This window comes from Heteronotia binoei, chromosome 21 (assembly GCF_032191835.1).
Source record: "Heteronotia binoei isolate CCM8104 ecotype False Entrance Well chromosome 21, APGP_CSIRO_Hbin_v1, whole genome shotgun sequence".
NCBI lineage: Eukaryota > Metazoa > Chordata > Lepidosauria > Squamata > Gekkonidae > Heteronotia > Heteronotia binoei.
Genome location: NC_083243.1, coordinates 25453733 through 25468966, shown reverse-complemented (window position 1 = coordinate 25468966; position 15234 = coordinate 25453733). Strand labels below are relative to the sequence as shown.

Here is a 15234-nt window from a genome sequence, read left to right as displayed (position 1 = left end):
TTCTTAAATGGGGGAGGGGGGAGGCAGATCGCCCACCTTTGCTGTCTCCCTGCCAGGGGAGGAAGATGACCCACCTTTGCCATCTCCCCACCAGGCGGAGAGACAGCAAAGAGAGTTGCCGTGCTCCCCCCCCATTTAAACACCACGGTGGGGTGTTGAAATGGGGGGGGAGGAAGATCACCCACCTTTGCTGTCTCCCCGCCAGGCGGAGAGACAGAAAGAGAGTTGCCGTGCCCCCCCCCCCATTTAAACTCCACAGCAAAGAGAGCTCCTGGGCTTCCCCTTCTTTTCTGGGTGTTTAAATGGAATGCCATCTCAAAAAATGAAGTCCGGTTGAGACCTCTGATCAACCAGTGACGGGACCAGCGCTGCTTAGAACTGAAGGATGGAGGGATGTCTGATCAGGAAATTCGTTGTAAAAAAGCTGCGGGGTATAATAGCAACGGGTTAGGGATGGATTTAATGGTGAGTGTGACCATGGCCCAGACTGGCTCTGAGAAGTGAAGTGTCTGTATGTGGGGGTTGGTTGGCGTGGAGGTTCTTTCCATAGTGACAAAAGGAAGCCTTCCTTCTCCTCTAAAGAAAACAGTTAGAAGGGGAGGTTCAGTCAGCCTCCCTTCGTCTCAAGGTGACTGCTGGGAGCTAAACTAAATATTATGTATAATGCGGGTTGGGTCAGCTGTTCCCTTGCTGTTTCCAAGCGTTGCAAGGCCAGTTTTTGCGAGTTTGGCATAGGGAGGACGGGGGTGGGGGGTGGGCAGGGCTTCAGCCTTCCCTCCCAAGCTGCTTCCTCGACTTTGACTTGAGAAAACAGCATAGGAGGGAAGGCTGAAGTCCCTCCCCCTCATCCATGCTCATGAGCAGAACTGACTCCAGCTCAGAACTGACCCCAGGCTTCTGCTTTCCCCAGCTCAAGTGATAAATTCCTCACCCAGATGCCACACTGGTGCATTTTGATCCACAGCTCTCTCCAATTTTCCTTGTGGCTTCCTGCTCTTGTTTTTATAGAGCTTTGAAAGCTGTGAGAGATATTGGAGGGAGCTGGGTGTCAAGATGCGCCATCGCGGCAACTGGTGGGAATTTATTGACTGAGCCAGGGAAAGCAGGAGCAGAACGGGGTGGAGCAATTCGTGAAGAACCAGTCCTCCTCTCTCATTATACTCGGTACTCTGCTGCCAAACATATTTCCCAGCAGTAACGGCGGAATGTACGTGGATCACCTGTAATCGGATCCAGGTTAAAGGATTTAGGAAAGGGCAAGTTTTTTTAAGGCCCCCCCCCCTCCAGTTTTTCCACAAGGATAGAAGCTCCACTGTTCCCTGACCCCTCCCAGCCTTTCCACAGACAGTCCTCTAGACTTCACTGCTAATACTTTTACTAAGACACATTCAGACGTTGATTTGATTCGTGCCTCCTTCTCTTGTTCCCAAAGGCGGTCCTGCTTGGCCCATTCAATCCGTACTTCTTGAAGGTCAGCAGCATGACCAGGATCTCCCGTTTCAGGTAGGATGGCGTCCCGGCATGTCTCGTGGGAAAACGTGGGGCTTTCCTGTTCCGCCTCTGGGAATGGCCATCCCTGACTCTTTGAGATGCAGCTAGAAATATGGGGGTTTTGCCCATGGCAGCAAAAACATACACTTTGTTCAGCCAGTGATTATTTCTGGATATGGAGGATGGCTGTGTGTCTCTGGAGCTTCTCTGTCAGCAAGAGATAGTCTTTCGCTTTCAACAGGGGAATCCTGATCTCTGCACACAAAGGATTGTGCCTGTCGGGTTCCTGCCTCGAAAGAATGGGCCTGCCTGTGGTTTGTGTGCCTGTTTCAGAAGTGACAAGTTAATTTCCCCTGTGCCCTTAATGACTAAACTGTCTCTGCTGGAAAAATAATTGGTACATGAAAGGCCACCATTTCTGTACTATGGAGCAGTGGGGAAGAGCAGGGGTTTTTTGTAGCAGGAACTCCTTTGCATATTAGGCCACACCTTCTGACGTAGCTAATCCTCCAAGAGCTTACAGGGCTCTTCTTACAGGGCCTACTGTAAGCTCCAGGAGGATTGGCTACATCAGGGGTGTGTGGCCTGATATTTTATTTTATTGGATTTATATCCCACCCTCCCTGCCGAAGCAGGCTCAGGGCGGCTCACAACACATTAAACGCGTTAAACAGTTTAAAATAATTTGGTGCTGATTTCGATACAAATTTAAGATGGCGTTCAATGGTCTTAGCATCCATTGGGTGTAGCGTCTTGGTGGTGGTCAGCATTTCAGTTAAACGCTAACTGAAACAGTGTCGTCTTACAAGCCTTGCGGAACTGGGCCAGGTCCCACACGGCTCTGACCTCATCAGGCAGTTGGTTCCACCAATGAGGGGCGGCAATTGAGAAGGTTCTTTCTCACATCATTTTCAGTCTTGCTTCCCTCACCCAGGGATCGATAACAAGTTTTGTGTTCCGAATCTAAGTACTCTCTGAGGAACACGTGGAATAGGAGTTCCTGCTACAAAGAAAGCCCTGGGGAAGAGCCTATGTTCAAAGAGCACTGGAATATTGAATGTGAAGCTCACGTGAGCGTGGAGTTGAATTTTTGAGATGGTCCAGATGAGATCGTCTTCATTTATATTAGTAACAGAGCTCTTGTGCGAACTCTCCATGGCCCCAGTTGCCCTTCTTTCAGCTCTAGATAGTTTTCCAGAATGAAGTTCTGGAAACCCACACCTGTTAAGGAGGAATCCTCGAGCTCAGCTGAAGAAGCGTGCCTCATTCAGGGCCAAGCTTGGAGTTTGCAACCAGGTCTAGCAAGACCGAATCCAAACTTCTGCTGGATCGTTGTAACCTCTTTATTAGGGCTGCCATGGGATTGAAGAGATTCATTCGTTCATTTGGCAACTCTTACGGTACCGTCTCAGGACTTGGAGCTAAGCAGGGTTGGCTGCGGTCAATACTTGGACAGGCGACCCACCAAGGAAGACTGTAGTTGCTACTCAGAGGAAGACAGTGGCTAACCAGCTGTAGTGGAAATTACATGAGGAGATAAGTGATGAGCCATACAGCCCTTCTGTATGTGAATGGCAGTCCCAGGGCAGCAGGGAGTTAAATCCTACACAGCACTGTAAATGAAGAACACCTGGGATGAGAGAGCTGTGTAGATAAGAAGCAGGCAACTTTAGAGAGAGGGCAGCGGCTTCAGCGGCAGCTTCAGGTGGCAGAGGGAGAATGGCTTCAAGCACAGAAGACAGCTTGGGAGAGAAGAGGCCTCAGCTAGGGAGGACAAATTTATTTATTTATTTATTTATTTGATTTATATCCCGCCCTACCCCACCGAAGCGGGCTCAGGGCGGCTTACAATACAGAGATTCTAACATAGAATTCACATTTTAAATATAGTAGCAGTTTACATAGTTAAGTTAAAACATTAAAACATTAAAAACAGTGCATCAGTCCCACAACATACCATCTATACACTTCCTTCGGTATTTTGGTAGTTTGGTGGCTTGGGACCGGTCAGTTATAGGCCAACCAATTGTCCAATATCCCGCAGGGCCCTGACCTCTTCTGGTAACTGGTTCCACCAGCAAGGGGCTGTTATTGAGAAGGCCCTGTCCCTGGTTGACTTCAACCGGGCCTCCTTTGGCCCAGGGATTACGAGCAGATTTTGGGAACCAGATCGCAGTGCTCTCTGGGGAACATATGGGAAGAGACGGTCCCTAAGGTAGGCAGGTCCTAGACCATATAGGGCTTTAAAGGTAATAACCAGCACCTTGTACCGGACTCGGTATATTATTGGCAGCCAGTGCAGTCCCCGAAGGCCCGGCTGAATGTGCTCCCGTCTAGGGAGCCCTAATAACAGCCGGGCGGAGGCGTTCTGCACTAGCTGCAACGTCCGGGTCCGGCACAGGGGCAGCCCCATGTAAGCTGTGTGCGAGCTGTAGAGAAACTCTGCACTCCAGCCTAGTTTCCAGGACAGACTGCTAGCCTTGTGAAGTAGACTTTTCTTTCTCCTTATAAAGCTCACTTGGGTGGGAGATATTTTCGCTGTTATTTATTTTATTTACGTTATATTTATATCCCGCCCATTCTATACAGACTCAAGGCGGCTAACAACATAAAATAGACGGTAAACAAAAGCAATATTGAGACAATAAAATGATCAGATAAATGGCAATGGTGCTACTTTAGGCGGATCGTGTAATATTTTCTTTCTCACGCGCACAGATCCTAGGCAGTTAGTACTGAAGCGCAATAGATCCAGATGTGGCGGCAGCCCTCTCCCATTAGATGTATTATGCCATCCGAAACAGTTCAGTCTTGCAGGCCCTGCGGAAGCGCGATAAATCCCGCAGGACCCTGACGGCTCCTGGGAGGGTGTTCCGAAGTATTGGGGCCACAACCGAGAAGGCTCCTGCTCTGGTGGAATTAAGCCTAGCCTCATTTTAACCCAGGGACAGCCAGAGGATTTTGAGAGCTTTTGTTATCATCGTTAAAGCTGAATAAAGCTGCATTTCTTTGGCCACAATTTATCGCTCGTAGGAATCACTAGAACTATGGGCAATACACCGCCTCTGCTTATGTTTTGTCTTGAAAACCCTACGGTCCTGGGGTCGCTGGGGGTCCCCTGCCATTTGAAGACACATTGTTATCATCGTCGTTGCTGTTGTCATTATTATTTCCCCTCCGCCTAGAACTGTCTTGGCAGAGAAAAAGAGCATCAACTCCGTGATCGTCGATGATGCTCCCGAGGATTCATTTCAGCAAATGTTGGTTGCTGCATCCATCTCCGTAAACGCCACAGGTAGATATTTTAAAAGCGGCTTTGAGCAAGCTTGGTGATAAAACAATCACTCGTTTGTTTTATAATTCCATTTCGTGTCGTTGGTTTACCTTCGTCAGGCTTATGTGTTCTTGTCGATAACAGGATCTACCATGTTTCTGAGGGAGACTTCGATCATGCCTCGTATCCCAGGACTACCGGCTTTGGTTAGCATGCTGTTTGCTCCCGTGATCAATCTTAGGTATGTTCTTGCTTCTGTGCGTTAACCCAGTCATCAACATAACAAATGAATCGCTCGGACAACTTCCTTTCCTGGTCTTCGAGAAACCTTATTGAACATACCAAAGCAGCAATGGGGCACCTCTCGTCTTTCCCGTCGCCCTCGTGTTTAGCCTTGGTTAGGAGGAAAGCCCTAGGCTAGGGTTAAGCATTAGGTTTGCCCAGATTATCGGCTCAAAAAGTAGATGTATTTTCTGTACGGCTGGCCAAACTGGGAGACAGTTTGGTGTAGTGGTGAAGTGTGCAGACTCTTTATCTGGGAGAACCGGGTTTGATTCCCCACTTGCAGCGGTTGGAACGGCCTTGGGTCAGCCATAGCTCTGGCAGAGGTTCTTCTTGAAAGGGCAGCTGCTGTTAAAAGCTCTCTCAGCTCCACCTACCTCACAGAGGGTGTCTGTTGTGGGGGGGGGGAGGTAGAAGAGATTGTGACCGCTCTGAGACTCTGAGATTCAGAGTATAGGGTGGGATATAAATCCAATATCGTCATCATCATCTTTAAATGTGATGTACTTTGCTTAGGGTTGATGAGACCAGGAGGAGGTATGTTGGTGTCCTTTGTGGCCTGGGATGGAACCATTCTCTGGGCACCCCAGTCTTTCCAGAACATGACATGGAACTTGCATTTGATGTGCAGATTAACGCTGATGATATAACGCAGGTAAAAAAAACAACCCAACAATGCATTAATTTTTTGGATTGTAACAGATTGGCAGATTTATGTAGTTATTGAATTCACTTAAACATTCTCTTTTTCCCCAGTGGAGACCCCCAAGGTAGCTTATATCGTAAGAACATAAGAGAAGCCATGTTGGATCAGGCCAATGGCCCATCCAGTCCAACACTCTGTCACACTGTGGCCAAAAAAACCAAGTGCCATCAAGAGGTCTACTAGTAGGGCCAGGGCACTTGAAGCCCTACCACTGTTGCCCCCCCCCCCAGCACCAAGAATACAGAGCATCACTTGCCCCAGAAGGAGAGTTCCATCTATACCTTGTGGCTAATACATCAATCTCCCCCCTCCCATTTTATACTCACAACAACCTTGTGAGGTAGGTTAGGCTTGAAAGAGAGTGGTTGGCCCAGGGTCACTCACCTTCCATGGCATGACTGGGAATTCAAACCTGGCTCTGCCAGATTCTGGCCCAAACAGAGAATCAGTTTGGTGTAGTGGCTAAGTGTGCGGACTCTTATCTGGGAGAACCGGATTTGATTCCCCACTCCTCCACTTGCAGCTGCTGGAATGGCCTTGGGTCAGCATTGGAGAAAGTTCAGAAAAGGGCAACTAAAATGATTAAAGGGCTGGAACACCTTCCCTATGAAGAAAGGTTGAAACGCTTAGGGCTCTTTAGCTTGGAGAAACGTCGACTGAGGGGTGACATGATAGAAGTTTACAAGATAATGCATGGGATGGAGAAAGTAGAGAAAGAAGTACTTTTCTCCCTTTCTCACAATACAAGAACTCGTGGGCATTCGATGAAATTGCTGAGCAGACAGGTTAAAACGGATAAAAGAAAGTACTTTTTCACCCAAAGGGTGATTAACATGTGGAATTCACTGCCACAGGAGGTGGTGGCGTCCACAAGCATAGCCACCTTCAAGAAGGGGTTAGATAAAAATATGGAGCAGAGGTCCATCAGTGGCTATTAGCCACAGTGTGTGTGTGTGTGTGTGTGTGTGTGTATATATATATATATATATATATATATATATATATATATATATATATATATATATATATATATATATATATATATATTTGGTCGCTGTGTGACACAGAATGTTGGACTGGATGGGCCATTGGCCTGATCTAACATGGCTTCTCTTATGTTCTTATGTTCTTATGCTCTCGCAGGAGTTGTCCTTGAAAGGGCAGATGCTGTGAGAGCTCTCTCAGCCCCACCAACCTCACAGGGTGTCTGTGGGCGGGGATGGGGGGGAGGAGGTAAAGGAGATTGTGACTGCTCTGAGACTCTGAGATTCAGAGTATAGGGCGGGATATAAATCCAGTTTCTTCTTCTTAACACCACACAATATCAGCTATAGCTGATGGCCGGTTTCAGCAGTGAAGGTGGTTTCTGCAATAGCAACACACTAACTGATTTTTTTTAAAAATGAACAACCTGGCAAATATCCCACTAGTGGCACATGCCAGGGGAATAGCCCAGCATGGAGTCAGTGGAAGCAGAACTAGGATTGTAGTTGGATACACTAACCATTGAACATGAACATATGAAGCTGCCTTATACTGAATCAGATCCTCGGTCCATCAAAGTCAGTGTTGTCTGCTCAGACTGGCAGCGGCTCTCCAGGGTCTCAAGCTGAGGTTTTTCACGCCTATTTTCCTGGACTCTTTTTAGTTGGAGATTCCAGGGATTGAACCTGGGACCTTCTGCTTACCAAGCAGATGCTCTACCACTGAGCCACTGTTCCTCCGCGTAACTTGCTGGGAGAGTCAGTTTGGTGTAGTGGTTAAGTGTGTGGACTCTTAACAGGAAGAATCGGGTTTGATTCCCCACTCCCCCACTTGCAGCTGCTGGAATGGCCTTGGGTCAGCCATAGTTCTCACAGAGTTGTCCTTGAAAGGGCAGCTTCTGAGAGAGCTCTCTCAGCCCCACCACCTCACAGGGTGTCTGTTGTGGGGGAGGAAGATAAAGGAGATCGTAAGCCACTCTGAGCCTCTGATTCATAGAGAAGGGTGGGGTATAAATCTGCAGTCTTCTTCGACAATAAATTCATTTTTTAACATTTCTCTATTTGGCTGTCAGTCTAAGTGTTCTCAAACGCAGCTCCTCTCTGTTCACAGATAAACATCCTAAGAAAGTCCATTAACAAGTTAGTCTCTGATGGCCCTAACGGCTTGTTACATTTGGGTCAAGAGAGAATTGCTGATTTACAGAACAAGGCTCGCCAGAACCTGTTAAGGTAAGCTTTTTTGCCTTAGCCTTTTTCCCATTTGTTGGACCACTTTTAGTTTTCGTGACTGTGGGTTATGTTCTGCAGATTCCACTTTGCTAACGTTGGTCAGGGCTTATTTTGTAGCAGGAGTTCCTTTGCATATTAGGCCACACACACCCTGATGTAGCCAATCCTCCTGGAGCTTACAGGGCTCTTCTTACAAGGCCTACTGTAAGCTGCTGGAGGATTAGCTACATCAGAGGGGTGTGGTCTACTATGCAAAGGAGCTCTTGCTACAAAATGAGCCCTGACAGTGATCGTTCGTTGAGAGCACAGGGGGTCTTCTCTTGAATCCTGATGCAGTTACAGAAGCCAAGCTGGAATAAAAACCCAGTGTGGAAAAGCCTGCTATGCTCTTGGCAGTGCCTTTTTATGCCTGTGTTTCCCAGACTGTGGTCAGGGCCCAGAAGTGGGTCATGAAGCCTCTGAAAGTGGGTTGCGGGCCAGCCCTTCCTAATGATTGCCCCTGTCCTTTCCATTGCTCTCTTCTGTATTTTGGAAACCAAGATCAGACTCTTGAAATAGTATCTTCCATGTCATATACTAGGGTTGCTAACCCCCAGTTCCCAGCAGGGATTCCCCTGCTTTGGGGGGACTCCAATCCCCAGGCCCCCACCTGGCTGGTGGGAGAAACTCAACACCTGAGCAGCAATGTTGTCATGCAACGTCCCTGACATGATGATGTCACCTTGAAGTGATGTCATTGCATGGGGACATTGCAAGACAACACTCTGGTTTTTACTTTATAGTTTTGCAGCAAAAAAAACTATAGAGTTTTTACCCAAAACCTAGAGTGACACATGCAACATTGGCGACGTGATGATGTCACTTCCAGAAGACTTCTGGGGCAGCATCAGGATCGCCCCACCGGCAAGCTAGTGGGATCTGCCATCCCTATCATATACTAGTTGGTGTTTTTTCCTTCACTGCATATACACGTTGATCAGGTAAAATGGGTCCTGTCAGTTACTAGATTGAGTTTCTCCAAATCTTATTAGAGACAGTAGTGGAGAAGGAGGGGGGTAGTCAGAGGCTGGAATCTAACTTCCATATGTCAAAGCTTGCGTGTGTCAGAATGCCACTTGCTTGGGGTTCATATTGAGGGCAGCTGTGCCCTTTGTGTGGTGTTTGTTGGTTTCTCAAAACATCTGGTTAAGCCGCTAGAAAATGGAATGCTGAGCTAGACGGGTGCCAAGGTCATAGTTTGCTTGGGGCGCTAAAAACTCATGGATCAGCCTTGGATGAGTCACTGTACCGAGTAAATTTGGACTTGTGGGCCACCATACTGAAAAGGTCAAGAACCGCTACTTTATGCCCTAAGTATGAGAAGTGAGGCTATAGACCAGGAGGTGTTCTCAGAGGTCACTTCCTTATCTTTTAAACTCCAAGTCTCTGATATCCTTCTGTAACGCTGGATCTTTTGATGAATTATTGTTCTGATAATAAGAATTGCAGATTTATACCCCGCCCTTCTCTCTGAATCAGAGACTCAGAGCAGCTTACAATCTCTTATATCTTCTCCCACAACAGACACCCCCCACAACAGACAATGATCAGTTGTGGTCCTCTCTGACACACACACCCTTTTTAAAAAACTTGATCTTAAATGTTTCCACTCACTCCGATGCTGTGTTTTTTAAAAAGCCAAAGCAGTTGTTTGTTTTTTTTGCCAAATACAGTAATGGAAAAACAAAATACTTGAATACATAATACATCATTATGCATGCAGGGCAAATCTGTCTCGTCCTTTTCTGCAGTGTTTTAAATTAATTGTATTTACCATATGTCGCCACTACTTAAGAGGAGAATGTGCGTTTTGAAAAACAGCTCTGGACAGAATGAATTAAAATATATCCCTGCTGCATTTTGTGGAGTTCGGGGAGACAGGAGATGGCAGGCAGCGAGTCTGTAGGAATCGACTTGTCGAGGCATTTCTAAAAATAGCTAGGATGTATATCTGTAGTGGAATGAATGCCCATCCATGTGCATTCCATGCTTTGTACAAACATTAGCACTGGAGGTCAAGGATGGCCTGAATAGATAATGTCAGTGTGATGCTGCTCTCTCAACAGAGCCACGATACTGCAGATTAGGCCACTGGTGGGCCCAACAGCTTAATCCAAACCATAGGTACTTTCATACAGTCCCCGTGTGTAGCCTCACTCAGTTTGGTGTGGTGGTTAAGTGTGCAGAGCTTATCTGGGAGAACCAGGTTTGATTCCCCACTTCCCCACTTGCAGCTGCTGGAATGGCCTTGGGTCAGTCATAACTCTGTCAGAATCTGTTCTGCTTAAGGACAGTGTCTGTCAGAACTCTCTCAGCCCCACCTACCTCACAGGGTGTTTGTTGTGGGGAGGAGAAGGGAAAGGAGATCATAAGCCGCTCTGAGAGTCCTTTGGGTAGTGAAGGGCATAGTATAAATCCAGTCTCCTCCTCCTCCTCCTCTTCTTCTTCTTCTCCCTCCCTTCCTCATTCCTCCTGCATCTCAGCCACTTTTCTTTCGTGTTGTGGGTTCACATTCAAAGGGGTCACACACCCAAAGTAAATACTTTGAACCTGGGTCTGCCCCAAGTGCTGAAGGGGCGGGGTAGAGAGTCCACTTCTTCCTCCCTGTATTTTACCTTAAAGTATGCATAATCCTTCCCTCCTGTAATGGTAGAACATATATTTAATTTATTTATTTACTTTCACTCCAATGGGGACCCAAAGCAGTTTACCTCCTCCTCTCATCTGTTTATCCTCACAACAACCCTGTGAGGTAAGTTGACAGTGTGTGATTGGTCCAGGATCACCCAGCGAGCTTCCATGGCATAAGGAAGAAGAAGAAATTGGATTTATATCCCACCCTACACTCTGAATCTCAGAACGGTCACAGTCTCCTTTAACTTCTCCCACACACACACAACAGACACCTTGTGAGGTAGGTGGGGCTGAGAGAGCTCTTACAGCAGTTGCCCTTTCAAGGACAACTCCTACGAGAGCTATGGCTGACCCAAGGCCATTCCAGCAGCTGCAAGTGGAGGGGATGGGGAATCAAACCTGGTTCTCCCAGATTAGAGTCTGCACACTGAACCACTACGCCAGACTGGCTCTCCAAGGGATTCAAACCCAAGATCACTTGCAGAATCAATCCCTATGCAGTCTGCACTTGAAAGCATCTAAATGTCAGGTGCTGGGAAAGCTTTCTCAGCCTGATGCCTGGGAGAATTGTCAGAGTAGAGTGTACTGGAGCCAGGTGGATCAATGGTCTGACCGTGGCTTTCTGCATTCTCTGTTCTTCATCACTTGTATGCCCATATTGCTTTCTTTTTCCCTCCCTCTTCTGCTCATGTGTTGCTCCCTTTAGTGATAGCTAAGATGTTGTTGTTCAGTCGCACAGTCGAGTGCGACTCTTTGCAACCCCATGGACGAAGTCACGCCAGGCCCTCCTGTCTTTCACCATCCTCCGAAGTCTGCTCAAATCCGTGTTTGTTACATCAGTAACGCTGTCCAGCCATCTCATCTTTTGCCGTCCCCTTCTTTTTTTGCCTTCTGTCTTTTCCAGCATCAGGATCTTCTCCAGTGAGTGCTCCCTTCTCATTCGGTGGCCAAAGTATTTGAGCTTCAGCTTCATCATCGGACTTTCCAGGGAACAGTCTGGGTTGATTTCCCTTAGGACTGACTGATTTGATCTTCTTGCAGTCCAAGGGACTCTCAAGAGTCTTCTCCATCTCCAGCTAAGATATTACATTCCTGTATTTCTGGTGTGTTTCCCTCCATCAACGTGCTGGGAAATTCTCTGGAGCTACAGAGATGTAATATTTAAGTGACCACTAGAGGGAGCAAAACATGGGAGGAAAAAGAGCAAAATGAAGCCATATGGGCACACAAGTGACCAAAAGAAGTCTGCAGAAAGCCCTTATCCAAGTGTTAGCTCTACCGTCCCTTCTGGAAGTCTGAGTGTGCTTTGTATAAAGAGACATTGCATAGTCTTACTTTCAGCAAATAGTGCAATGCATGGATGCAGCCCAGATCTCATCTGCAGAAGGAAAGCTCTGTGCCATGATTCTTGTAAACATTGATCCTGAAATACAATGCCATTGGGTCTCATTCACTCAGCATTTGGTAGCTATAATGGGTTCTCTGAATAAGGAGAGGGCTTTTATTTGTGTGTTTCTTACTCGTTATTTTTGTATTCCCCCAGCTTGATTTGCAAATCTAAGCCTCGGGAAGTAATTCCTCCTAAGTGGTATGCAAAGCCATATGAGTGGGGCCAGGTAAGATTTGCCAAAACAATTAATGACTTTTAAAAGTAACATGACACTGCGATTAGGGATGCTGCAGGTTTTGCTGTGAACATGTTCCGTGGTTGAATCGACTGTGCTCAAAGGTGGCAACTGTGCACAAAGTCTGCCCGGTTCATGCCAAGCAGCCTTGAATGCCTGTCGAACGGTTTGCATCCAATGCTCTAAGCTGTGGTGCAGGGGTTGTTTTGTAGGAAAATAGGTGGTGGAGCTCATTAGCATATGCTGTCCCCCCACCAGCCTAAAGCAACCCAATGCAAGAAAGGAGAGCCCCAGGCAAGCGAGACCTGCTTGGACTGGCTAGAGATCCAGCCAGCCCAAGCAGGCTTCACTCACCTGGGGCTTTTCTGGGCCTCCCCTCCCCAGTCAAAAGGCCAGCAAGCCACGCACCACTCAAAATCACATAAGGAGTGGAGAAAGGGTGGTGGGGAGGTAGGTGGGGAAGAGGAGGGGGAACCCTCAGAAAGGTTCAGGAGCTGCGGTCCTGTGAGCTCCTGCCGAATTCAAGGCTTGCTGAGCAAAAATTCTACTTTGTGAGATAATGGCATTAAAGTTGTGAGCTACACGCCCCCTGATCTAGCCAATCCTCCAAAAGCTTCCAGGGTTCTTCTTCCAGGGCCTACTGTACGCTCTTGGAGGATTGGCTACATCAGGGGAGTGTAGCCTAATATTCAAAGGAGTCCCTGATACAAAGAAAGCCCTGCATAAAGCTATGATCTCTTCCTGATATCGCAGTCCTCCTCACCATGGGCTTTCTTTCTCAGAACTTAAAGATCTTCACTGCTTGCTATGACCTTTTTAACACTTGGGCATTTGGTTAATAATCTTTCCAATTTTTTTTTTCATCAGCTGAAGACAGAGTTTGTCATTGACCAGTCTGAAGTGCAGGACACAAGACGAACCAACACGTTGCTTTACCAGTTGCATAACTTGATTCTGTTGAATGCCTGAGTCTCTGCTTCCCAGGTACACTTACTGGAGGGAAGTCCCATTGAAATTGGCAGGATTTATTTCCTAATAAATGCATTTTTAAGTTCAGAACGTTGACTGGTTTTGAAGTCATCTTTGTTCAAGAGCAAGACGAAAGGAATGCAAGAAATGTTTTAAGAGATCCATCTGAAGTTCTTAGTTTGTATCTTCTCCCCTCCCCCCCCTTTCATCTTTTTGATCTTAAAAACCCAAGTATGTGCACTGTACCTGAATTTGGGATTACTTGGGGCAAAAGCTGGATCTGCCAATATCTTCTTTCATTTCCTTTTTCTTGAAACTTTTCTAAATAGCTGGGGGGAGGGCCTGGGGGGGGAGAGAAGAGAGATTTGTTAGGAATGGTGGTCCTGGGAGAAAAGAGGATTTGGCCCTTCTGTGAATTTGGCCCCCTTGAAGCACTGTTATCCAGTAAGGGGGAAATTTATGCTTCTACTGGGGCAAATGGCACCTCTGGAAATGTGTTGAACTGCCTTAGATCAGTCCAAAATCATTCATCTTCTGTCCCCTTGCCCCCCCCCCACCCTGCACAGACGCACTACTGACTTTTAACAAAATCTAAAGAGATGGGTGATTTTACCCACACTGCCTTGCTTAGTTTGGCCTTTGGTTTTCTCCTTAAAGGTTTAAGAAGATGCACATTTGGCTGTAGCTAAGAAGATTCTGCTTAACTGTTCTTCAAATGATCAAACTGACAAATCCAGCTAAGGAGTTTGTGTTTTTAAGTCTCTGTCTTTCGGTCTGGCTGTTTTGCCTTTCAATTAACATATGCCAGTTGATCAAGTGTGACGTTTACACTATTTGTTTTCCTGTTACCAGATGTATAACAACTTCTAGTTTTGTTTACAAAAATAAAGTAAACAGACATCATAAGCTGTGCCTTGGTGATTTTGTGTTGAAAATTATATGTACTTTTCCCTAGCAAAATATCCACTTAGATTGAATCAGTTTTGTCTTGCTGTTTTCCATCCACACGGTAAAGTGGAAAATCGTGTAGCCTTTTCCTAGCCCTCTGGAAAAGCCTTTTGAAAATACCATTTGTTACTAAACTCCAGCATTCACAGTTTGATCTAATAAAGCTGCTTTCAGGCTTGTTTTATCTTCATCGGAAATCAACAACCTAGAATCATAGAGTTGGAAGGGACCTCCAGGGTCATCTCATCCAACACCCTGTACAATGCAGGAAACTCACAAACACCTCCCCCTAAATTCACAGGATCTTCATTGCTGTCAGATGGCCATCTAGTCTCTGTTTAAAAACCTCCAAGGAAGGAGAGCCTACAATCTCCAGAGGAAGCCTGTTCCACTGAGGAACCGCTCTAACAGTCAGGAAGTTCTTCCTAATGTTGAGCCGGAAACTCTTTTGATTTAATTTCAACCTGCTGGTTCTGGTCCTACCTTCTGGGGCCACAGAAAACAGTTCCACACCATCCTCTATAGGACAGCCCTTCAAGCACTTGAAGATGGTGATCGTATCACCTCTCAGCCGCCTCCTTTCCAGGCTAAACATCCCTTCAACCTTCAACCTTTCCTCATGGTCTCCAGACCCCTCACCATCTTCATCGCTCTCCTCTGGACCTGTTCCAGCTTGTCTATATCCTTCTTAAAATGTGGTGCCCAAAACTGAACACAGTACTCCAGGTGAGGTCTTACCAGAGCAGAGTAAAGCGATACCATCACTTCACATGATGCAATACAAGGTTTTGGAGCAGGGGAGTTAGCGGAGGGTGTGTGTGGAAAGCACCGTCAAGTAGCAGCCAACGTACGGTGACCCTTCCTGGGGTTTTCAAAGCAGGAGACATTCAGAGATGGTTTGCCATTGCCTGTCACTGTGTCGTGACCCTAGACTTCCTTGGTGGTCTCCCATCCAGATGCTAACTTGGGATGGTCTCCCATCCATGGTGGTCTCCCATCCAGATGCTAACTTGGGATGGCCCTGCTTAGCTACTGAGATCTGATGAGATCAGG

The 15234-nt window shown here is 46.8% G+C and overlaps 1 protein-coding gene across 2 annotated transcripts in view; it reads left to right on the top strand.

Annotated features, from left to right (window-relative positions):
• The window catches only part of TDRD9 (tudor domain containing 9), a 182700-nt gene extending 168564 nt beyond the window's left edge, over nt 1–14136 (top strand). The window contains exons 30-37 of one of the 2 annotated variants that reach the window (XM_060262919.1): nt 1433–1503; nt 4677–4786; nt 4910–5006; nt 5564–5702; nt 7848–7966; nt 12183–12255; nt 13132–13248; nt 13891–14136. In XM_060262919.1, the coding sequence (XP_060118902.1) occupies nt 1433–1503; nt 4677–4786; nt 4910–5006; nt 5564–5702; nt 7848–7966; nt 12183–12255; nt 13132–13233 (711 nt within the window). In that variant the 3' untranslated portion in view covers nt 13234–13248; nt 13891–14136. Of the gene's footprint in view, nt 1–1432; nt 1504–4676; nt 4787–4909; nt 5007–5563; nt 5703–7847; nt 7967–12182; nt 12256–13131 lie in introns of both variants that reach the window. The other variant, XM_060262918.1, reaches the window with a different exon arrangement.
• Nucleotides 14137–15234: the final 1098 nt, after the last annotated feature.